This window comes from Myiozetetes cayanensis, unplaced genomic scaffold (assembly GCF_022539395.1).
Source record: "Myiozetetes cayanensis isolate MyiCay16 unplaced genomic scaffold, myiCay2020 scf34, whole genome shotgun sequence".
NCBI classification, from domain to species: Eukaryota; Metazoa; Chordata; class Aves; order Passeriformes; family Tyrannidae; genus Myiozetetes; species Myiozetetes cayanensis.
Genome location: NW_026087566.1, coordinates 2,228,129 through 2,248,166, shown reverse-complemented (window position 1 = coordinate 2,248,166; position 20,038 = coordinate 2,228,129). Strand labels below are relative to the sequence as shown.

The 20,038-nt window shown below is 63.7% G+C and overlaps 4 protein-coding genes across 7 annotated transcripts; 3 read left to right on the top strand and 1 right to left on the bottom strand.

Annotated features, from left to right (window-relative positions):
• The first annotated feature begins 284 nt into the window (after positions 1 to 284).
• Positions 285 to 5,764, top strand: HROB (homologous recombination factor with OB-fold). 3 transcript variants are annotated; one of them, XM_050327679.1, is made up of 11 exons: positions 297 to 360; positions 634 to 684; positions 798 to 1,712; positions 2,377 to 2,460; positions 2,607 to 2,747; positions 2,943 to 3,120; positions 3,202 to 3,287; positions 3,974 to 4,081; positions 4,225 to 4,417; positions 5,107 to 5,222; positions 5,621 to 5,764. In XM_050327679.1, exons 1-10 carry the CDS (start codon positions 355 to 357, stop codon positions 5,178 to 5,180), a joined length of 1,836 nt encoding a protein of 611 aa, XP_050183636.1. In that variant the 5' UTR covers positions 297 to 354; the 3' UTR covers positions 5,181 to 5,222; positions 5,621 to 5,764. The 3 variants fall into 3 exon arrangements, with proteins under 3 accessions (XP_050183635.1, XP_050183636.1, XP_050183637.1); XM_050327678.1 differs by lacking the exon at positions 5,621 to 5,764 and having other exon boundaries at positions 285 to 360; positions 5,107 to 5,436; XM_050327680.1 differs by lacking the exon at positions 5,621 to 5,764 and having other exon boundaries at positions 3,012 to 3,120; positions 5,107 to 5,436.
• Positions 5,765 to 5,778: 14 nt separating this feature from the next.
• ASB16 (ankyrin repeat and SOCS box containing 16) lies at positions 5,779 to 8,366 on the top strand. The gene is made up of 5 exons (XM_050327704.1): positions 5,779 to 6,108; positions 6,638 to 6,905; positions 7,380 to 7,872; positions 7,942 to 8,055; positions 8,142 to 8,366. Exons 1-5 carry the CDS (start codon positions 5,799 to 5,801, stop codon positions 8,325 to 8,327), a joined length of 1,371 nt encoding a protein of 456 aa, XP_050183661.1. The 5' UTR covers positions 5,779 to 5,798; the 3' UTR covers positions 8,328 to 8,366.
• Positions 8,367 to 8,880: 514 nt separating this feature from the next.
• TMUB2 (transmembrane and ubiquitin like domain containing 2) lies at positions 8,881 to 11,036 on the top strand. The gene is given in 4 exon segments (XM_050327743.1): positions 8,881 to 8,986; positions 9,324 to 9,785; positions 9,788 to 10,076; positions 10,382 to 11,036. Coding segments are annotated over 3 exon segments (852 nt in total). The 5' UTR covers positions 8,881 to 8,986; positions 9,324 to 9,592; the 3' UTR covers positions 10,752 to 11,036.
• A 143-nt stretch (positions 11,037 to 11,179) lies between these two features.
• ATXN7L3 (ataxin 7 like 3) lies at positions 11,180 to 18,687 on the bottom strand. 2 transcript variants are annotated; one of them, XM_050327729.1, is made up of 13 exons: positions 18,570 to 18,687; positions 16,748 to 16,855; positions 16,522 to 16,654; positions 15,782 to 15,953; positions 15,456 to 15,553; positions 15,275 to 15,297; positions 15,145 to 15,190; positions 14,720 to 14,751; positions 14,531 to 14,599; positions 14,177 to 14,220; positions 13,980 to 14,051; positions 13,578 to 13,711; positions 11,180 to 13,175 (listed from the first exon to the last, which is right to left on the bottom strand). In XM_050327729.1, exons 2-13 carry the CDS (start codon positions 16,796 to 16,798, stop codon positions 13,027 to 13,029), a joined length of 1,023 nt encoding a protein of 340 aa, XP_050183686.1. In that variant the 5' UTR covers positions 16,799 to 16,855; positions 18,570 to 18,687; the 3' UTR covers positions 11,180 to 13,026. The 2 variants fall into 2 exon arrangements, with proteins under 2 accessions (XP_050183686.1, XP_050183685.1); XM_050327728.1 differs by having other exon boundaries at positions 15,145 to 15,297.
• Positions 18,688 to 20,038: the final 1,351 nt, after the last annotated feature.

Sequence of the window (20,038 nt, the reverse complement as noted above, 5' to 3'; positions counted from 1 at the left end):
ATTTTGTGCCGCCTTTGGGGGGCTTTCTTACGTGGGGGAAAGAGCTGTCGCTCGTTTGCAGGAGCCCTGCAGTGAAAATCCCAGTCTGCCCCCCCCCGCCCCAAATTGAACACGCGTGGGGGAAAAAGGTGGGTGTGGCCCTTTAAGAGGCGCGGCCGCGCTCCGTGCCCGCCGCCAGGCGGCGCCAAAGCCCCGCAGCGGGAAGCTCCGCCCCCCTTGCCCCGGGGTTTGGGGAGTGGGGGGAGAGGCCGCGGGTTCGAGTCCCGGCCCCGCCGCTTCCGCCTCCGGGGCCGAACCGGGAAGTTTGGAGTGGTGGGGGGGAAATGATCCCGCTGCTACCATGGTAACGGGGATATGGAGGTGGGTTTGGGGGTGCCCCGCGAGAGATTCGGGGTCTCTGCGGGGGGCCCCGGCGACTCCCGAGGCCCCACGGCGGAGGCCTCCGCCGTGGGGCCCTCGGGGTCGCCGGGGCCCCCCCGCGGGTTGAGGGATGGGGGGGCAAGTTTGGGTGCCCCCCACGAAAACTTTTAGGATCCTTATGGGAATCGAGGTCCCCGAGGTCTTTCCCCACCTCATCTTGTCGTGCCTCCCCCCCACAGTAATCCCATTTTCCCCTCTTTTTTCCCCCCACAGTCCTGCCGCTTCCAGAAGCTTTTTGGGACGGACGGGGAGCTGGAGGACGAGGTGAGGGAATCCCACCCCCACCCCCCCAAAGATGGGGTCACCGCATCTTGGCTGAGCTTGGGTGAATCCATTTATTTTTTGGGATCACACGGAGCTGTTTTTATTCCCCACAGGATTTCCTCTCTGCCGTGGAGGACGCAGAGAACCAGTTTGTGATCCCTGGATACTCCTCACCCAGCGACGCCCCAATTAACCCTCCCAATAAACCCCATCCCACTAAACCCCATCCCACTAAACCCCATCCCAGTAAACCCACCCTCCGGCCCCTCGCCGGGCAAGGGGAGCATCCCTCGGGATTCCAGGGACCCCCACCCAGGGGAGCAGCCCCCCAGGATGAGCTGGATAATGAACTTTTCCTGGCTGCCTGCAAGGAGCTGGAAGGGCCCGAGGTGCCGGCGGGGTCCGGCGCTGCTGCCCCGTTGCCCCCCGGGCACAGGGAGAATCCCACATGGATACGCCCAGGGAAGGAGAACACTCAGGAATGTGGGATCCCCAAAAAGCTGAGGGTGGGAGAGGAGCCGATCCCCACTTCCAGGGGGGTGCAGGACAGGCAGGACCCCCTCCCCAGTCCCAAAGTGGTGCTGAGGCCCAGCGCGGCCGGTTCCTGGACCCCCAGGCCCCCCATTTCCATGGGAAAGCCAGGAAGCTCCGCAGGGTCCCGGTCCATCCCTGCTCTGGGGGATCCATCCCTGAGGCCTTTCCAAGCACCCCTGGGAGGCAGCAGCTCCTCCTCGGTGCCCCAGACCCCTCCAGCACTGAGCTGCCCCCAACCCCAGCAGCCCCCCAGGCCCCCCTCCAGACCCCCTGGATCCACGGAGCCCCCGAGGCCGCCTCTCCGGACAGCTCCCGGATTCCCGAATCCCACCATGGTCCCCAACGCCCCCGGCCCCCCGAACCCCCCCGTGGTCACCAACCACCTGGTGCAGCTGGTGGCAGCGGCCAGCAAGGCCCCCGGGGGGTCCCCCCGAGTCCCCTCGTGCAGGGAGACACGGCGCTTCCCGGGGCCCGCCGGGATCCTGCCCCAGCAGGTGGGTGATGGGGATGGGGATGGGGACGGGATGGGAGTGGGGATAGGGATGGGGATGGGGATTGGATGGAATGGGGATAAAGGCGGGGATGGGAATGGGATGGGACTGGGGAAGGGATGGAATGGAGGTGGGTTGGGGATGGGAGTGGGGATGGGGATGGGAATGGAGATTGGATGGAATGGGGATAAAGGCAGGGATGGGAATGGGATGGGACTGGGGAAGGGATGGGATGGACGTGGGTTGGGGATGAGAATGGGATGGGGTAGGGATGAGAATGGGGATAGGGATGTCATGGGAACAGGGATAAGGATGGGATGGGGATGAGGACAGGATGGGAGTAGGGATAGGGATGGAGATGGGAGTGGAATGGGGATTGAATTGGGATGGGGTGAAGATAGGATGGGGACAAGAATGGGATGCAGATTGAATGATAGGGACAGCATGGGAACAGGGATAAGGATGGGATGGGGATGAGGATGGGAATAGGGTAGAGATGGGGACAGGAATAGGATGGGGACAGGAATGGAATGAGATGAGAATGGAATAAGGACAGGATGGGGATAGAATGGGAAGGTAATGGGAACGGCATAAGATGGGACAGGTTAGGATGGGGGCAGCTGATGAAGCGATGCAAATCCCTGGACACCTCCCTTTATCCCATAAGCACTCTGGGAAGCTGCTGGAGGAGATCCTGGTTTCTGCTCCCCAAACTCCAGCTCACGGGGCTGTGGCAAAGCCACGGACACAGGTAACACACCACACTTCCCCCCCAGCTCCAGCAGATCCAGGTGGGAATCCCATCAGCGCTGCTGTGGGCTCCCAAAGAGGGATACTGGAAGGGAAGGGGGTCCCTGTGGCTCCAGGGTGGTGACTGTGGTTATCCCATGACTCCAGGCACTGCCCAGCTCCCCGCTGGCCACGGAGGAGGATTTTGGGAAGGGGCCCTGGCTGGCCATGAAGACGGAGCTGGGGCTGGACGAGAGGAATCCCGGCTGCTTCCTCCACACCTACAGCGTGGTCATGGTGCTGCGGAAGGTGAGGGAGCCCAGATGAGGCCACTGGCGCTGGGATTCAGCTTCCAGCTCTTCCCTCACTCCTCAGAGCTGTTTCTGGGGCCGGGAATCAATGTGGGGAGGGGGCCGAGCTGGGCTGAGCACAGACATCCACGTCCCCACGGGCACGTCTGTGTGACGAGGGTCACAGAATCGTGGAATGTCCCACGCTGGAAAGGGACCCACAGGGATCATCGAGTCCAGCTCCTGGCCAGGACATCCCAGAATCCCCCTTTTTGCCATGCAGGCAGCCCTGAAGCAGCTCCCAAAAAACAAGGTGCCCAGCATGGCCGTGATGATCAAGAGCCTGAGCAGGACCAGCGCCGGCGCTGGCGCCGTGTTCCGGGATCCGACGGGTGAGTGGGGCTGGAGCTGTGCCCCGAGTGAGGCTCCTGCCCCTCACTCCTGGGGCTCAGGCATCCCATCCTCACCCACAGGGGAGATCCAGGGCACGCTGCACCGGCTGCTGCTGGAGGAGAGGCAGAGCGAGCTCCGGCCTGGCTCCGTGCTGCTCCTGAGGCAGGTAGGAGATGTGGATTACATCCCAGGGGAGTGGGATATGGGGACCTGCTGGGGTGGTGATACAGCATGTCAACTGTCCCATTCCCCCTCCCATAACCCCCTGGGATTGTGAATATAAATATTAGAATAAGAGGAAAAGGGAGTATTGGGATAAGGGTATAAGGGGAACTACCAGCCTGTTCATATGGTTTCCATTCCCTGTTTTGTGACACCTTGGAATTGTGAATATAAATGTTAGGATAAGGTGTGTCAATACATAGATCACCTTTCTCGTTCCCAATTCCATAATACCTTGGAATTGTGAATTTAAATATTAGGCTAAGGGGATAAAGGGTGTGTTAATAGGATACATCACCTTTGTCTTTCTTCTTTCATAACCTTGGATTTGTGCATGTAAACATTAGGATAAAGGAATATTGGGATAAGGGGATATGGGAAACTTACTAGTCTGTTCCCATTCCATAATATCCTGGAATTACAAGCACAAATATTGGGAAAGGGTCTCACACACTTCTACACCTCTGAATTTTTTCTCAAATATTCCCAAAATTTCACCCTGCACCTTAAAATTTTCATTTGAGCTTGTCGTAAACGGAAAAATGTAACTTTGGGGTGTTATCCAGGAACTCCTCCACAGGCAAGGAGCTGGAGCTGGCTCTGACCCCCTTCCCTTCCCTTCCCTTGTAGGTGGGGGTCTTCTCCCCCTCCCACCGCAACCACTACCTCAATGTCACCCCCAACAACCTGCTCAGGATCTTCCCACCGGAGCCCGAGGGCGGCTGCTCCCAGCGGCAGGTGAGGAGGGGACAGTGCTGGTGGCCCTGGGGGGATGCTGGGACCCCCCCCAAGGGTGGTCTGGGCTGTGGAGACCCTCGGGAGGAAGGATGGATAAATCCCCCCTGGGCTCCCAGTTAATTCATCCCTGCTGGGTTTTGCAGGTCCCTGCCCAGGCTGGGCTAATCCCAGACCCCCCTGTGCAGCCCCCTCAGGGTGTCCCTGTCCCTGGGGATTGGGGACAGCCGAGGACAAGTGGCCACAGCACAGAGGAGCATCCAGGGGTCTTTTCCCTGCACCCACCAAGCCCTGGGCCCAGGCAGGAAGAGCCAGTGGGAGCTGATGGATGTGACATGGGTGAGTCAGACCCGCTCCGGGAGGGGATGGAAAGCTCCATGTCCTGTGGAAAACCGGGGTGGGGTGGTGACTCCCCTCCTCTGGAATGGCAGAGGGAGGGTCTCAGAGAAGGGGTTGCCCAGAGAAGCTGTGGCTACCCCATCCCTGGAAGTGTCCAAGGCCAGGTTGGACGGGGCTTGGAGCAACCTGGGATAGTAGAAGGTGCCCCTGCCCATGGCAGGGGTGGGAGTAGCTGACATTTAAGGTCCCTTCCAGCCTAAACTATTCCTTGATCCTATGTCTCTATAATATGTCCAGCCTGGAGCAAAGGAAGCTCAGGGGGACCTTCTCCCTCTCCACAACTCCTTGACAGGAGGAGGGAGCAGAATGGGGTTGGGCTCTGCTCCCAGGGAACAAGAGGGAATGGCCTAAAGCTGCACCAGGGGAGGTTTAGGTTGGACATTGGGAAAACTCCTCCATGGAAAGGGCTGTCCAGCCCTGGCACAGCTGCCCAGGGCACTGGTGGAAGTCCCCAGCCCTGGAGAGATTTAAAAGCCATGTGGATGTGGCACCTGGGGACATGGGTTAGTGGTGGCCTTGAGGGAATGGCTGGACTCAGTGACCTTGGAGGGCGTTTCCAGCCTGAACAATTCCATGGTTTCCATACCCGTGTAAAACTCACGGATTTTCCCCCCTGCTGTGCCATGCAGATGACCTGGATGGGCTCCTGGGAGAGCTGCCTGAGGATTTCTTCTCAGCCCCAGCCCAGGCTGACTGTGGCTGACCCCGGGTGCTGCTGGCACTGGCTGGGCCGTGCCATGGCCTGGTGAGGATGATGATGCCAAGGAGCAGGTGCCACACCTGCCACCTCTGCATGCTCCTCTCTCTGTGTGTCTGCTGTGTTTGTTGTGGAGCCAAGAGCTGGGGGGGTTCCAGGGGGGTCCTGGGGGGACATGGCCTACAGTGCTGTCCCTGCTTATCCGGGCACAACTTCCCCTCTCACTCCCAAACCTGCATTAAAGGGCTGCTTTGTCCTTGCATCACCTGTGTCCTTGTGTGTCACCCTCCTTCTGGACCCCAAACCCATCCCCTGGGGGATCCTCGCTCTCCCTCTCCTCCCTGGGCAGAAGGGGCCGTTCCCCTCGGGGTCCCACAGCCCCTCAGGGTTGGGGAGTCCCCAAATCCCACCCCCATGGGACGTCCCCACCTCTCGCCCACCAACAGGTTAAACTCCCAGCACCCCGTGACTCTGTTTACCACCCAGGAGTTATTTATAGGGCTCCTGGCTCCGGGATTTGATTCCACATCCATGTGTGGGGCACAGCCCTATTTATAACCCCCCCCAAGGCGCAGGGGGCCGGTCGCTGCCCCCCAACTGCCCCCCAGCCCTCCAGGGGTGCCCATGGCCCACGAGACCTTCGCCTTCAGCTCCTCGGCGCTGCGCTCGCTGCGGCTCCAGCGCGAGCTGCTGGAGCGGGAGGAGCGGCGGAGAGCCTTGGCCCGGGAATGGGCCACGCGCCGGTTCCTGCCGGAGCCGCCCCGGGCCCCCCCGAGCCCCCCCCGGCGGCGCCAGCACTGCCGGGACCCCGCCGTGCACAACGCCCTGTACGCCGGGGACCTGCCGAGAGTCCAGAGCATCTTCAAGGACGAGGCCACGGCCAATTTGGTCCTGGAGATGGTCAGCGAGGAGCTGGTGTGGTCACCGGAGCAGGGTATGGGGCTGGGGGGGTCCTTCCCTTCTCCCTCCCTCCTTCTGTCCCTCTCCTTCTCCCTCCCTCTCTCCTTCTCCCTCCCTCTTTCTCCTTCTACCCTCCTCCTTCTCCCTCCATCCTTCCCCTTTTTCTCCCTTTTCCCCCCTTTTTCCCTCTTTTCTCCTCTTTTTTCCCTCTCTCTCCCTCCTTTTCCCTTTTCTCCCTTCTCTTCTCCTTTCTTCCCTTCCCTTTTCTCTTCCCTTCTCATCCCCCTTCAAATGAACAGGGGAAGCCAGGGCAAGGGGTGATGGATGGGGCTGCAGCTCCAGGTGGGCTGGGGAGAGCAGGGCTGGGCTGTGGAGAATGCTCTGGGAAAGGGGATACAATCCCAGGGTTTACCCCCCCCCACAGGGTTTTCTCTGGCTGGAGGTGGAGGTGGGGTGATGCTGGGGTTCACAACTGACCCCCTGAGCTATGGGTGGGTGGGGTGGGTTTTCAGGGCATCCCCCCAGGTTGCCCCACTGATTCTCCCCTCCATGCCCCCCAACAGGGCTGTGGGTGCTGAGCCCCCGCCAGCAGCAGACCTCGGCTCTGCGCATCGTCACCGCCCGGGGCTACGAGGACTGTGCCCGGCACTTGCTGCTGCGGGGGGCGGCGGTGGACGCTGTGGTGGGGGGCCGGGCCCCCCTGCACGACAGCGTGGCCGCCCCCCACCCCAACTGCACCCGCCTGCTCCTGGCCTTCGGCGCCGACCCCAACGTGCTGAGCGCCGAGGGCTCGGCCCCGCTGCACCTCTGCACTGCCCCCCAAAGCCTGCGGTACGGGCAGGGGGGGCTGGGGAATGGGGGCACCTGCCCAAATCACACCCACGGCCTCTAAACCCCCCAGAGCTCAGCCAAGATCCCTTATGCTGGTGGGGACCCCTGTTTGCAGCCCCCCAGTGCAGCATTTCTGTCCTGGAGGTGTCCCATGGGAGCCAGGGCTCTCCAGGGTGTCCTAGGGGTGTCCCTGGGGGTGTCCCACGGGAGCCAGGGCTCTCCAGGGTGTCCTAGGGGTGTCCCTGGGGGTGTCCCATGGGAGCCAGGGCTCTCTGAGGTGTCCTGGGCGTGTCTCTGGTGATGTCCCAGACGTGCCAGGCTTCTCCAGGGTGTCTCAGGGGTGTCCATAGGGAGGCCCTGGGGGTGTTCCAAGTGTGCCAGGGCTCTCCAGGGATTCCCAGGGGTGTCCCTGGGGGGCATCCCCACAGGTGCCACCTCTCCCCCTGAGGTTGTCCCCCCCCTACCCTTCCCCAGGTGCGCGGAGCTGCTGCTGGCACACGGCGCGCGGGTGAACCTGGGCACGCGTGACCGGCAGGTGACGGCCCTGCACGTGGCGGCGCGCCAGGGGCTGGTGGCCCACGTGGAGCTGTACCTGCACCACGGCGCCGACCCCTCCCACCGCACCCACCAGGGTGAGACCCCCCTGAACGCTGCGGCGGCCGCGGCCGAGCACCCCAAGGATGCCAAGCGGTACCTGCGCGTGGCCGAGCGGCTGCTGGAGGCCGGCGCCGAGCCGGGGGCCGCGGGGCGCAAGGGCCACGCGCCCCTGCACAACGCCTGTGCCAACGGGCACCCCGGGCTGGCCCGGCTGCTGCTTCGCCACAGCGCCAACGCCACCGTCCCCAACGGCGCCGGCGACACCCCCATGGACTGCGCCCTCCGCGCCGTCCACGAGTACCGGGACCAGCGCCCCGAGGAGACCCTCGCGCTCCTGCTCGACCACGGCGCCCGCCCCGGGCACCCCAAGGTGGGTGGTGGGGGGTCGTGGGGTGGCGGTGGCTGTGCCAGGCCCTCGGTGACACGGCTCTGCCGGCAGATGCTCAGGCTGTGCTGCCGGCACCCGCCGGCGCTGGAGGTGATGCTCAACGCCTACGACCGCGTGCCGCCCGCCGAGGGATGGGCAGCGGACGTGCCCCCCGAGCTGTGGGAGGTAAGGGGGTGCCCTGGGGTGTCCTTGGGTGTCCCCGCACCCCGGTCCCAGCTCGCTGACCCCCGTGTTCCCCCCCCTCCAACCAGGAGCACCGGGAGTTTTACACCTCAGCCGTGCGCATGGCGGGGCAGCCGCGGCGGCTGCAGCACCTGGCGCGCTGGGCCATCCGGAGCCACCTGGGCGCCCGCTGCCACAGCGCTGTCCCCAGGCTGGCACTGCCACCCGCCCTGCGCCGCTACCTCCAGCTGCACATCGAGGGGGTCATTTCTTGAGAGCAGCCCTTGCTTCCCCACTGGTGTCCCCTCCCTGTGACCCCACACCATGTGCTGGCGTTAATAAAAGGATGTGGCAGAGGTGGCCCTCGAGGCATCTCCGTTCTTGTGGGGAGCGGGTGGGCAATGGCTGCTGCTCTGAGGAGGGAGAGGGGACTCAGGGGGACAGAGGATTGGGGAGGACAGGGCCAGGGGGTCACAGGTCTCAAGGAGGCGACAGATAGGCCCTGGGGGATGTGGGGGCTGCAAAGGGGGGTGACAGGCTCTGGGGATGTGACAGCCAGGGCTGGCAGTGTCCAGACCAGGCCCCGGGGGCAGTTCCTGGCCCGGGGAGCGTTCAGGCCCTCGTGGGGAGGTTCACTCCGGGGGATCGGGATCACGCGTGGCTCCCGAGGCCCCGCCCCAAACCCCGTGCCCTCCTGACCACGCCCACAAAACATCGGGGTGATGCCCCACCCACTGGCCCCGCCCCCGGGAGGAGGGGAGGCCCGCTAGTCCCGCCCCCTTCCCCTCAAGCCACGCCCATTGGGCGTGGTCCTGAGGGCGGGGCCGTGACGCCACACGCGCGCGCGCTCCCGCCACCCGCCCGCTCCCGCCCCCTGGCGGCGGCGCCGTCTGACGTGGCGCTTCCGGCGCGCGGGCGGCGGCGGCGGGAGGCGGTGAGTGGGGAGGGGAGGGGGACACCGGGACCCCCCGGGATAAACCGGGACAAACCGGGACCCTCGGGCATGGCAGGGACACAGCGAGACCCCCGGGGTGGCAGGGACGCCCCAGAACACAACGGGACAAACCGGGACACCCCGGGACCCCCGGGGATGGTGGGGACGCACACCACGACCCCCGGGGATGGTGGGGCACACCGGGAAGAGCAGGGACCCCCCGGGGCTGGCAGGGACACAGCGGGACCCACCGGGCCCTCCCGGTTCCTCCCGGCCCGGGTCTGCCCCTGGGTCCGGGCCCCCCGCCCCTCTCACCGCATCGCTCCGCTCCGCCCAGGTCGGGGATGGGCTGACGCTGCCCCGGGCTGGGCACTGAGGGGCTGCGGGACCCCCCGGGACCCTCCGCCAGCCCCGGCGCCGCTCGGGAGCGAGAAGGAACAGCCCGCAGTGAGGAACTCCCGTCCCTCGGGATCTCCGGGCACCGGGAGCAGCGCGGGGATCTGTTGGAAGGTGACCGCGGAGGGGTCCCTGCTGGCATCCACACCGGGCACGGGGGGAGGTTGAGGAAGGAATAAAGACCCCAGGCTGAGCGGGGGGATCCCGGAGATGGAGCCCCCCGCCGCCCCCCTCATCCCGGGGGTGGGGGACGAGGTGACACTGGTGGCCGGGCTGGCGGTGCTGGCGCTGGCGCTGGTGCTGGCCTGGCTCTCCACGTACGTGGCCGATGGCACCAGCCAGGTCCTGGGCACGGGGGACGCCGCCGTCATCCGCCTCGGGCCCCTCCCGCCCTACGGGGGGCCGCGGGGGCGGCAGAAGCCCCGGAGCCCCCCGGGGTCCCCGAGAACGCGGAGGAGAAAACTGAGGAGGAAGGGGCAGGGGCGGCGGCGCAGGGGGACAGCGGGACCACCCCCGACCCTGGCCTGGAGCAGCTGCTGGGCGTCCGGAGCTTGTCCCAAGGGATGGCTGAGCCCCACGCCCCCGAGGAGGGGGATCTGTGCCCCGGACTCATCAAGATCCGCCTCAAGTTCCTCAACGACACCGAGGAGGTGGCGATGGCCCGGCCCGAGGACACCGTGGGGGTCCTCAAGAGGTGAGTCCCAAGGGACAGGGGGCATGGGGAGCTGTCCCAAGGCTGCCAGCCCACCCCCCCACAGCTCCTGTGCTCCCCCAGTACAAACAGCCCCCTCCCACCAGAACGAGAGAGGACATTTTATCCATCTTGTTCTTCCAAAAACACCAAGGAGGGGGGATTTAAACAAGTTTAAAAGAGGAGACGGAGCGTGGTGGCGGTGCCATCACTGTCCCCCTGTGCCATCCCCTCCCCGTTTCCACCAACCCTGGGTGTATCCACGAACCCCTTCTCTGTCACCTCCAAGCTCTGCCCTCCTCCCACAGCAAATACTTCCCGGGCCAGGAGAGCCAGATGAAGCTCATCTACCGTGGGCAGCTGCTGCAGGACCAGGCGCGGACGCTGCGCTCGCTCCGCATCACGGACAACTGTGTCATCCACTGCCATCGCTCCCGGGGGGCCACCGCGGCCACCCCCGCCCTGCCCGACCCTGTCCCTGCCGTCCCCACGGCCCCGGGGCTGCCCCTGGGCGGGGGCACCCTCATGGTCCCCACGGTCATGGTGGTGCTGGCGCTCGGGTGGTATTTCCGTGTCAACTACCGGCAGCTCTTCACCGCCCCGGCCACCGTGTCCCTGATCGGGGTCACCGTCCTGGTCACCTTCCTGGCCTTCGGGGTGTACGGACAGTCAGGATGAGGCAGGAAGGAGCTGGGGAGGTCCCAGTGTCCCTGTCCCCACCCTGTCCCTGTCCCCATAGCATTACAGTGACCAGAGCCAGCACGGCAGGAGCTTTGTCCGTTCCAGCTTCACTGTCAGACTTTATCCCCCCAAAAAGGGGCTGTGCCCCCCCCCACCTCAGAATTCCATTCCTCCATTTCCCATTCCCAATCCCAGCTCTGGGGGAGCGGGACAGCACTGGAACAGGCTGTGGCTTTTTCCCAAGGACTTTTTAAAGCAAATAAAGGGTGTCAAGTCACCCCAGCACTCACCTTCCCACTCTGGGGTTGCTTATTCCCCGCTCCTGTGCTTTGAGGGGGTTATAAAAACAAATCCAACCCCACACGAGGTAAATGGAGTCATAGGGGAGGGGGGAGTAACAGCCTTGCTTAATTAACCAGCCGTAATTAATGCCAGGGATACCAAGTCAAGATGCAGTTTTATTTACAGGGGCAGCCACAACCCACTCACAGGACACACAGACCTCACAAGGGCTCAGCTCCCCCCAGGGAGGGGGGACACGCAGAAACACTGGGGGGTGGGGGGTGAGGACACTGACCTGGGGGGGGTCACAGGGCACATCCAACCCCCCCACCCAAGCCCCGATACACCCCTTGGACCCCAAATTTGCGGCGCCTCTCCCGCAGTCAGAGGGGCTCAAGCTTTTCCCCCCCACACAAGACCCCAGCTCGCCGTGCCCTCCCCAGGCAGCTGGGGAGGGGGTCAGGGTGACCCCCTGTGTTTTTGGGTGCCCACACCCCCATCCTCAGGCCCCGGGGCACACTAAGGCCAGCTCGGTGTGCTCCGGTGGCCAGGCCCCCCCCAGCCCCAAAGCCACACCGGGAGAGGCCACACCGGGGTCCCCATGCAGTGAGGAGGGGCCCCCTGCAGCGTTTTTGGGGTGCCCAGGGCTCTGTGGGACCTCCCCCCCAGCCCAGCCTTTAGCAGCAGTTTGAAAACAATAGTGAATCCAGAGTCGAGAGCACCATAATTTGTGAGCCCCACCGAAAGGATGAGCCACGGCACTGGGGTGGGGGCACAGACACAGTGCCCCCCCAGGGACACAGGGCCAAGGGGAGGGTCAGACAGCCATGGCAGGGTCTGAGGGGACAGAGGAGGGGACAGAGCCAACCCTGTCCCTGACAGAACCCCTGTGATGGAGAACAGCTCGGGATGGGGGGGGTATCATGGGGCTGGGGGTGACCTGGATCCAGCCAGAGGGACCTGTCCCCCCCAGCCCACACAGCAGGGCGCTGGTCCCGGCCCCCCCTCCCCGAGCCAAAAGCAGAGCCTGTGGGGGTGCAAACACCAGCCAGAGCTGGTGGGGGGTCCCTAATGACCCCCCTGACTGCAGCAGCAGGTCCCCGGGCATGCGGGGAGTGGGACAACAGAGCTGCCCTGGGGATATGAGGTGGAGGGGGCTCTGCCTTGAAGCAGGGCTGTGCCTACCCCCCCATTTTGTTCCACTCTCAGCCCCCCAGGCTGTCCCTGGCAGGTTGGGGCCCACCCTCCCCACACAGTTCGGTGCAGGGACAGTCACAGCAGCTACCCCGCCACCTCCAGAGCCCCCCCCAAACAGCCCCAAACATGAAGGATGCAGCATGCAGCCCCCCCAAAGCCCTCCTGTGAGGGCACTGCCAGGCCCCCAGCAGCTGAATCCAGACACAGCTGAACAGATGAGGGGCGCAGGGGGGTCCCCACTTGTCCTCTGAGTGGGAAACACCCCCACCTCCAGCATGGCCCCCACTCCTGAGCCAGCCCGACCAGCGAGAGCCAGCCCGGGGCAGGGATGGGGGGGCAGCCCCAGGGTGGGGGGCTCACCCCAAAAGCCTGCAGCAGAGGGGATCCACACCCCCCTCACCCAGGCCTGGACCTGCCCAGGGGGTTCAGGTGCCCCCTCACCCTGCTGGGGTAAGCGAGGAGCGGGTGTGGGAGGGGGCACAGCTGGGTTTGGGGGCACCGGGGAGGGGAAGGGGGTGGTTGTACCCCCATGTCCGAGCCAGGCGCCCCCTCAGCGCCCTGACAGGAGCCCCACGTACAAAAACTGTCACAGAATAAATAGAGGCACCGGGGCAGGGGGGAGGAAGGGGGGCACTAGTGGGGGCTCCCCAAATCCAGCCCCGCTCCAACGACAGCCGAGTCCTCCGTGCCCTGGGTACCCGCTTTGTGTCCAACCCAGGGGGCTCTGGGGGGGCTGCCCCGGCCCGTGGCCGTCCGTCTGTCCGTCCTGGCCCCCCTCCAAGCTCTGGGGGGCTCAGTTGATGTCGTCGTAGATGCTGGGGGTGTGGGGGGCGGGGGGCTTGGGCTTCTTCTTCTTGCTGGAGCCGAGCCCTGGGGTGCCGCTCACCAGCCCCAGGTGGGGCTTCTTCTTCTTGGTCTTGCGGGACTCGGAGTTGTTTGTACCTGGGAAAGGGGAGAAAGGGAAGAAATGGGAGTGTCAAAACAGAGAGGATTCCCTCCCATCACCAATCCACACCCAGGACAATGTACCCCAAAATATTTCCCCCACCCTGGGACGGTGGGTGACAAGATGTCCCAGATGCTCCAGGCTTTGGAGCCACGGTCTGTTTGTGCCACCAGAAGAGCCAGTTTTGCCCCCCCAGAGGGGTCTGTGCCCCAGGTTTTGCCCCTCAGAGGCTTCTGTCCCCCGAACTTGCCCCACAAAAGGCTCTGTGCCCCAGGATTTGCCTCCATGAAGGGTCCTGTTCCTCAGGATTTCCCACTCAGAGTGGTGTCTGCCCACAGATTTGCCCCATGGAAGGGTCTGCAGCCCCAGTTTCCCCTCCCAGGCCCCCAAACACTCACTGGCTTTGGAGGAGGCCGAGTCGGAGGGGGAGATGTCGGAGGAGCCGTCCCACTGCAGGCGGCTCATGAGGGCCTGGCTCTCGGCCACCTCGAAGCTGTCGTTCTCCACGCCGGCCTCTGCCTCGGGCAGGGACCTGGGCACAGGTGTCAGGGGGTCCCCAGCCCTTGGCATGGGGGGATAGAGCCCCTCACAATGCGAGGGGGATGCCCCAAGCTCGGCCCAGCTCCCCACCACTGCACATCCCAACCCCAGCCCCACGCTCCTGTCCCCTCCCGGCCTTCCCAGGGGTGTCCCCAGCCCCAGCCCCACCTGAGCAACCCATGCAGCCCCCCTCCCAAGTCCCTGTCACACAGGACAGTGACCCCAGGACCTTGGGGACCCCCGAGGCTGCGCCCACTTACGCGGAGGGACCGAGGAGGTAAACCCGGACCGCCCTGCGCTGCTCATCCGTGTGCTGGGGACACCGCAGGGACCTGGGGGATGGCACACAGGGCTCAGCCAGATGTTCCCCCCCATCCTGTGGGGATCCAGGCACGTTGGGGATCCCCACAAAGCCCCCCCAGAGCCCTGCAGGGATGCCATCCTGGGATGCTCTCACCTGGTGCACATCTTCTTGGTGTGCTCGGAGATGACCCCGCATTGCTGGGGAGGGAAGGGACAGGTGAGAGGGGGGACAGGTGAGTGACCCCTGGGCTGTGCTCTACCATCACAGCCCTGGGGACCCCAATCCCAGGGACCCCCCAACCTCCCAGTGCTGTCCCATCCCCCCAGAGAGAGCAGCCACCACATCCCCCAGGATCAGACCCACTGCACATCCCTGTTCCCAGCCTCTAACCAGCACCAGTGGGATGGAGCTGAGCTGGGAAAGATCCCAGGGGTCCCAGCCCCCATGCCCCCTGTCTGGCCAGGGATAGGGTCCCTCTTGAGCCCCCCATGCCCCCCAGTCCCACACCGTGGTGAGCAGTGTCCGCAGCTCCTCGGGGCCCAGCGTCTCGTAGTTGATTCCTGCCGAGTTGCTGTACTGGGGGGGCAGAGAGCGGGGTCAGGGCTTGGGGGGCAACAGAGGGGACCCTCCCAAGGGGGTGACAGGACTCCCCTGGGGGGCAGAGGAGGGACCAGGTGCTGTTTCTCCTGAGCTCACCTTGAAGGGATCGGGGTTCCCACCGATCTCGCCTGGGAGAGAGGAAGGGTGAGGGGGGATGAGGGGGGGTCCTGCCTGTGGCCTGGACCCCCACAGGACACCCAGTGTCCCCTCCCACTGCAACCACACTGAGAGCCCCACCTCCCCACAAGCCCCACCCACTGCAGCTGCCCCACCCACCAATGCCCCTCCCACCCCAAATACCTGCCCCACTTTATGCCCCACCTATCCAAAATACTCCACCCTCATTTACATCCATCCCACTCAAACACCCCCACCCCAAAACCCTGCTCCTACCCCAAGCACCCCCCACAACTCTCTGCCCCCACAGATGTCCCACTCCAGGCAGTGTAAGCCCCTCCCCAATGCATAAGCCCCACCCCAGCAGTGTGCCCACCTCAGCAGTGTAAGCCCCACCCCCTCACCATTTTTGTGTTTCAGGGACTTGGACCTGCGGGGCGAGTTGGGGTTCTGCAACAAGAGGGGGATGTTGGGGGGTGTCCTGTGTCCCCCCCATGGTCCCCCCACACCTCCCAGCACCCCCTGCCCCCTCACCTTATCCGATTTCCTCTTCTTTGCTACAGGGAGAGACACAGAACAGACAGATTTGACCTCTTCTGGTGGATTTGCAAGCCCAGGGTCTTGAGACCACCCCACACCCACCCAGGACTGGGGTCAAGGGCACGGGGCAGGCAGGACACATCCCCCACCCCTGAGGGGACCAGGGACCCCCCACCTTTCTTCTCAGAGCCGTAGGACCAGTCGTTGTCGTTGATGTCATCGTTGTCCTCCTGGTCACTCTCCGACTTGTTCAGGTTGTTGCTGCTCGCGATCCTGTGCGGGGAGGGGAGGGGGGGTCACGGCCCAGGACCTGTCCCATGTCCTCCATGGAGCCCCAGGATCTGTCCTGTGCCCTCCCAACCGTCCCTGGCTCCTCAGGATCCATCCTGCACTTCCCATCTTCCCCTGGCACCCCCGGATGCAGAGAGGGACCCCTCACCGAGAGCAGGGTGGGACAGGGGACCCGGGATCTGCAGTTTGTTCTGCCCGGGGGGTGCCCACCTGCGGTTGGCGATGCGGCTGCTGTTGCGGCCCATGCCCAGGCACTTCTCCAGGTGGGGGGCGAAGCGGGAGGCGGCGATGCTGCGGCTGCAGTTGGGGCACACGCACTCCTTGTTCTTCCACTGGTTGTACACCTGCCCGAAGATGTCCACGCCCGGCTGGTCCACGATCTCTGCAGGGGGAGGGGACACGCTCAGGCCCCGCCTTTGGGCTGCCAAACCCAACCCAAGTCCTCCCAAAACTCCCCTTCTGCTCCAGGGTGTTCTTTGGGCTGCCAGACCCTCACAAGACCCCTGGACATCCCCCCTCTGCTCTGGGGAGAACTTTGGGCAGGCAGGCCCTTCCTTTGGGCTGACAGACCCTCCTGAGATTTCCACTTTGTTCCGGGGAGTTTTCTTTCTCCAAGAGCCTCAAGGCAGCTTTTGGGGGGACTGAAACCAGCAGCAACATAGTCAGGGGAGGTCTTCCACTCCCCTCCCACCACAGCTGTGCCCCCCTCAGGGCCCAGCACCATGTTTTGGGGTTCAGTTCACCCCACATTCACCCCTCTGGGACAGTTTGGTCACTGCCAGGGGACATTCGGGTGTTTAATCCCACTCAACACCCCTTAAACCCAACCCCCCTGTGCCTGGAGACCACCAATTCCCCCACAGCCTTTCCAGTGGCACTGGGAGCAGAGGGCTGGCTGTGTTCCTGTCACCAGTGTCACCTCGACCCCAGGGGGGATTTGGGGGGCTCACCAAAGTCCTTCATGCTGTCAGGGTCTGTGTCATCCAGGAAGAAGTACCCACACTTGACAGCCCGGTGCACCTCGAAGCAGAGCCCCAGGCAGGCATCCTCCACCAGCTCCGTGTAGATCTCGTGTGCAATGGCCTGGGGGGGGCCAGAGGGGGGGCTGTTAGTGATGAGGGGGGACACAGTGACACCCCAGGGGACACACAGACCCCCGGGGAGTGGGCAGCTCACCTCCAGTTTGCTGTTATCCAGGCCAGACAAAGACATATCCTCCATTTTCATTTGCAGCTGCTCGCGGAGAAGTCACGGCGAACGCTCATAGCACGGGACACGGGGGGGCTGGCAGGGGTCGGGAGGGGCATGATGGCACCTCAACCCCTACCAGGAGACTCCCCCCCACCCCCCTCCCAGCCAAAATCCCGCTGCACACCCTGGGAGGGCCCCAAGATGCACTTTGGGGGTACCCAAGAGGAAGAGTCACTGCGTTAAAGCCCCCAAGAATGAAGTGGGGGGGGGCTTGGGGGTCTCCCAGCTGGGCATGAACCCCCTTAGACTGGCATGGACTCCTCCCAGGTTGGTGGGGGCCACTGGCTGCCATGGGGGATGTGTCCCCCTGTCCATCCTGTTGTCCCCCCACCCCTCAGAACATGCCCAGCTATCACCAAGGCATCAAGCTCCCCCTCAGAAGCCCCCCAGAACCTCCCCAGCCCCCCCAGGATTGTCTCTGGACTCCAGGGGTGCACAGAGCGCTCGTGGTGCCCCCCAAACCGCCCCCCCTCCCGTGGGGTGGGTTTTGCTGCATCACCCTCCCTTGCAGAGGATGGAGGGGGGGGAAACAGGGCAGGGAGGGGAGCAATGTTGTGTGTCCCCCCCAACAAAGGGGGGGCCTTTCTTCCTTTCACAGCAGAAAAAGGAAAGAGGGGCTGGAATTGGCTCAGCCCCCACCCTCCTGGGATGCCCCTGGGCCCCCCTGGGTCGAGGGGTTGATGTGGAGCCCAGGGGGGGCTGCCCAGGGCCCCCCCACCCCACTGCAGGCAGGGCTGGAGGCTCCAGGGGGGAGGCTTTGGGAATGAGGGGGATGAGGAGTCTGGATGCTGCATCAGGCTTAGGGGGTGAGTGGGGCAGGAAAGGGGGGAAAGGGGGCTCAGAGGGCCTCACATAGGGCTGGGGGAGCTCAGGCAGGGTCCTGAAGGATTTCAGGATTTTGGGGGGGGGGGACAGGAAAGGGAGGGGGAAAGAGCAGGATCTCAGAGTTTGGGCATTCAGGGAAGGTCCTGGGGGCTTCTCAGAATGGGGAGGGGGACAGGAAAGGTAGAGGGGCTCAGGGGGTCTCATGGGGCTGGGGGGCCTAGGGAGGGTCTCAGGGGGCTCTCGGGATTAGGGGGCAGAGGCAGAAAAGAGAAGGGAAGGGGAAGGGTCTCAGGTTCTGAGGGTCCAGGGAGGATCTGGGGGGCTCTCAGGAGGGGGGGACAGGAAAGGGAGGGAAGGAGGGGTCTCATATAGCACTGGGGGAGTCCAGGGAGGGTTCCAGGGGCTCTTGGCAGGGGGGTAAGGATAGAAAAGGTGGGGGAAGGGGCAGGCTCAGGACCTGGGGTGGTCTTACATGGGGCTGGGAGCAGTCAGGGAGGGTTGTGGGGGCTCTCAGAACGGGGTGGGGGGAAGGGTAGGAAAGGTGGAGGGAAGGGGGACGTCTTAGGAGGGGTCCAAGGAAGGTCCTGGGGGCTCTCAGGGTGTAGGGGAACAAGAAAGGAGGAGGAAAGGGGATCTCAGGGAAAGGGGATCTCAGAGGGTCTCCCACGGGGCTGGGGTGCTCAGAGAAGTTCCCGGGGCTCTCAGAGTGGCGGGGGTGGCCCAGGCAGGGCAGGGCATTCCCAGGGAGAGTCCTGAGGGTAATCCCGGGCGGATCGGGGGATCCCTGAGCTCCGGTGGTGGGGGGTCCTGGGCGGGGTCCGCGGGCCCCTCTCCGGTGCGGCGAGGGCCCCCACGGCCCGGCAGGGCCTCAGAGGGCGGGCGGGAGCTGCGGGGCCCGGGCGGGGCGGGGGCGGTCACTCACCGACCGGCGCGGAGGGTCCGCCGGGGCCGGGGCGGGGCCGGGTCAGCGCCCGCCGCCGCTCCGGCGCGGGGCCCAGCGGCGGCGGCTCGCCATGCTCGGGGCCGGGGCCGGGGCCGTGCCGGGCGGGCGGAGGCGGCCGGGCCGGGCCTGGCGGGTGCCTCCGCCCGACGGCGGCGGCGGCCGAGGGGGTGAGGGGTGAGGGAAGGAGGAGAGGGGAGGGAGGGTGAGGGAGGGGCGGGGCGCCGCGCCCGGCGCCTGCACGGTCCCGCCCCCGCGCGCCGCTGCCGGCCAATGGGGAGGCGCCGTGAGGGGCCCGCGGGCCAATGGGAGCGGCCGGAGCCGACTCCGCGCGGGGCGCGCGGCCTCGGGAGGGGGCGGTGGGGAGGGGCAGGGCCAAAGGGTGGGTGGGGCCAAAGGAGGCGGGGCCTGGGGGCCCTAGCGCTGTCCCCGATCCGGCCCCTCTGCGGAGACCCCGGACCCCAAACCCTCGGACCCCGAACCCCTGGACCCCAAAACCCCGAACCCCAAAACCCCGGACCCCAAACCCCCGGACCCTGGGACCCCCGACCCCTACAGATCCCCCCGGCCGATCCTTGTGCCGCTACAAATCCACAGATCCCTCCACAATCCCAACCCACTCCCCACTAGCAATCACTTCAACTCCCCCCCCCCCCAAAAATGATCCCCCAGGGATCCCACAGGAGGAAGAGAAAAACACTCTTCACACTGGATTTTTTTTTTTCCTAAAGTTTTATTTTTTATAGTAATGACATGAGAACAGAAACATTATTTTTCACTTTATTATACAAAAAAAAAAAAAAACCAAAAAAACCAAACAAAAAAAAAAAAAAAAAAAAAAAAAAAGGAAAAAACCAAAAAAGCTCAAAAAAATAAACCAAAAAAAAAAAAAAGAACTGAAACCCCAAACAAACCGGGAAACCGCGGACACGACCCCCCGCGTCCCGCTCAGCCGTACAAATTCCAAGTCGGGATTATTATTATTATTTTTCTTTTTTTTTCTTTTTTTTTTGTCTTTTTTTTAAACCTACAAAAACACTCTTTAAATATTAGAAAAAAAAGATGATTCTTTTTTAATTTTTTTGGTGGTTTTTTTGCCTTTTTTTTTTTTTTTTTTTTTTAACGTAATTCACAAGAACTTCCATCTAAAGGATCCCGGGATTTTGTGGCAGTGCCAAAATGCACTCAGGAATTCTCTTGCAGCGCAAACGCCTTCCCCCACCCCGCCCCCTCCCAAATTTGTCGGCGCTGTAAGAATTTTTCTTTTTTATTATTTAATATTTTTTTACCTTTTTTTCTTTTTTTTTTTTTTTAACAGAAAAAAGGGGGGGAAAAGGGGGGGATTTTTTTTTGTCTTTTTTTTTTTTGTACTAAAAACACATCCACTAAAACACGACGGTGCTGGGTACATTCAGCAGAAAAAAAGGGATTGGGGGGGGGGGAGTCCCCTT

What these genes read in the sequence shown, in the direction of transcription:
- HROB (XM_050327679.1), top strand. An exon ending in CCGTGCTGCTCCTGAGGCAG is followed by an intron (nt 3,288 to 3,973) that starts GTAGGAGATGTG and finishes CTTCCCTTGTAG; the next exon opens with GTGGGGGTCTTCTCCCCCTC. An exon ending in GCGGCTGCTCCCAGCGGCAG is followed by an intron (nt 4,082 to 4,224) that starts GTGAGGAGGGGA and finishes TGGGTTTTGCAG; the next exon opens with GTCCCTGCCCAGGCTGGGCT.
- ASB16 (XM_050327704.1), top strand. Translation starts at nt 5,799, where the DNA reads ATGGCCCACGAGACCTTCGCCTTCAGCTCCTCGGCGCTGCGCTCGCTG. An exon ending in ACTGCCCCCCAAAGCCTGCG is followed by an intron (nt 6,906 to 7,379) that starts GTACGGGCAGGG and finishes ACCCTTCCCCAG; the next exon opens with GTGCGCGGAGCTGCTGCTGG. An exon ending in CCCGCCCCGGGCACCCCAAG is followed by an intron (nt 7,873 to 7,941) that starts GTGGGTGGTGGG and finishes CTCTGCCGGCAG; the next exon opens with ATGCTCAGGCTGTGCTGCCG.
- ATXN7L3 (XM_050327728.1), bottom strand. Translation starts at nt 16,798, where the DNA reads ATGAAAATGGAGGATATGTCTTTGTCTGGCCTGGATAACAGCAAACTG. An exon ending in ACCAAGAAGATGTGCACCAG is followed by an intron (nt 14,052 to 14,176) that starts GTGAGAGCATCC and finishes GCCATCCCCCAG; the next exon opens with GTCCCTGCGGTGTCCCCAGC. An exon ending in CTCGGCCTCCTCCAAAGCCA is followed by an intron (nt 13,176 to 13,577) that starts GTGAGTGTTTGG and finishes CCCCTTTCCCAG; the next exon opens with GTACAAACAACTCCGAGTCC.